Raw genomic sequence first — 1,703 nt, 5'->3', positions numbered from 1 at the left:
AAGCTCGCTAACTGAGGTCCAGAGTTCTGAACTGGCTGGTTCAGAGCAAAAACATCACCAGACAATGGGGGCAGAATAATCTCCTCTGGTGGTGCAGGTGTCAGGGCAGTCTACCCTCGACTCTGGGTGAAATTAGCCTCTCTCTCCTRCWAGCGGGGAGCCAGTCCACCACCTGCTATTTGTTTTGCTCCTTATGTGGACCAATRAACTAAAGAAAAACAAAAKGGTTTCATTATTCTGATTTCTTYACTATTTWGAAATATCATGWCTGATACAGAATTGCATTGCATGATCGCCTTTTGGATTATGGTTTGCATCACATTTTTGCTGTGCMTGACAAAAATACYGGTAACAGGTCACACATTTYRTTAAAGCTAAYAGTAAATGSCACATTAGTTTATTTTTTACTTGGTTAAAGGTTAACACCTTTTACTTTTACCATTGTCTCTGCTATACTGTTGATGAAGGACACTGCCTCTTTGGTGTGGGATGAACAGTAATGAAGGAATTGAAAGTTTAAAGCTCCTGTAAGCAACAAAAACATTAGTACAGGGTTATAATTCCAGAGTTCAAGATGAATTATTAGGAAATGAAAAGCTCCTAGAGCTGCCAGCATCACCTACAGATCTCTCTTTTCTGGTTGCTTTTGGTTTTAATCTGTGCTTATTCGGCATCCTGGTAGATTAAGTTGAATATTTCATTTGCCTTGGAAAGTTTGCAAGCATTATTTTAGCAGTGGCATAAATATGTATATACAGGATATGTTGGTCTGAGTTTAGCCGCTGCTCAGGTAGACGGCGTAACCAGATGTCCCATTGTGTGTTTTGAATATTTTTGTGTGGAAAATTATGACATTGTGGGGTTTGACAACTGGAACATTGTGTAATGATGAACAAAGTATTTCAAACATGTTAAATTAAATGAAAAGAAGATTTTAAAAAAARTCTGACTTTGAAACTACAGAAGTTTTTATTTTTAAAAGCATGTTTTGACGAGTTTTACAAAGGTTTCTCACAGATGCTTTTCTGAGAATGATCACAAACATAATCAAGCCAGCTCTTTAGATSATCAGCTCCTTTTCCGATCCTTGCACAGTCCTCTCCAACTGGAGTGTGTTTCCAATCATCAGGCTCCCAGGACACCCAAAAGCTTAAACTGAGAGACAACGAGCAGAAAGCTTCAGCAAAAACAGGCGACTTTGATAAATATAAAAATCTTTCCTAACCTTTTATCCAGAGGTGATCCATCGGCCCACAACCATTTTCCTTCTTCTGCTGAGTCTGTCAGTCCGATCCAGAAATAGTTGTTGTTGTCTCTCAGTCGTCCTAACAGGAAAATCTGAACAGAAAAAGTTTAATATGACTCTGTGAGATTTTTCTAAGCTGAATTGAATAAACTTGATGAGATGAAACCAGAGAGAATCTGAACCTGCAGCAGAGTTTCATACCTGCTCCTCTCTGCTGTCGATCTTCACCAGGTCTGATCCCAGATCAGTGCAGGAACGTCTGCTGTCAGTCCAGGAGGATTCACTGGTGGAGAAATAATAACACTTTCCTCCATGTGGCTCCCATCCTGCTTCACACTTTAGACGTGTCAGACCTTCAAACACAAAACCTTCAGTGAACCAGGAGGAATAAATCTCTGTAGATGTTTGTGTGGTTTGGAGACAGCAGGAGGCGTCTTCTGTCCTGCAGCTACAATCT

General features: G+C 40.0%; 1 protein-coding gene across 1 annotated transcript; it reads right to left on the bottom strand.

The window, feature by feature from the left end:
- Positions 1–998: 998 nt before the first annotated feature.
- On the bottom strand, positions 999–1,599 carry LOC103461517 (C-type lectin domain family 4 member E-like; the record flags this gene model as incomplete). The annotated part of the gene is made up of 3 exons (XM_008403798.2): positions 999–1,155; positions 1,226–1,338; positions 1,448–1,599. Coding segments are annotated over 3 exons (422 nt in total), but the record flags the coding sequence as incomplete, so codon positions are not given.
- Positions 1,600–1,703: the final 104 nt, after the last annotated feature.

This window comes from Poecilia reticulata, unplaced genomic scaffold (assembly GCF_000633615.1).
Source record: "Poecilia reticulata strain Guanapo unplaced genomic scaffold, Guppy_female_1.0+MT scaffold_2006, whole genome shotgun sequence".
In the NCBI taxonomy this organism is placed as follows: domain Eukaryota; kingdom Metazoa; phylum Chordata; class Actinopteri; order Cyprinodontiformes; family Poeciliidae; genus Poecilia; species Poecilia reticulata.
Note: the sequence above shows the minus strand (reverse complement) of the source record. Positions and strands in the feature narration are given on the sequence as shown.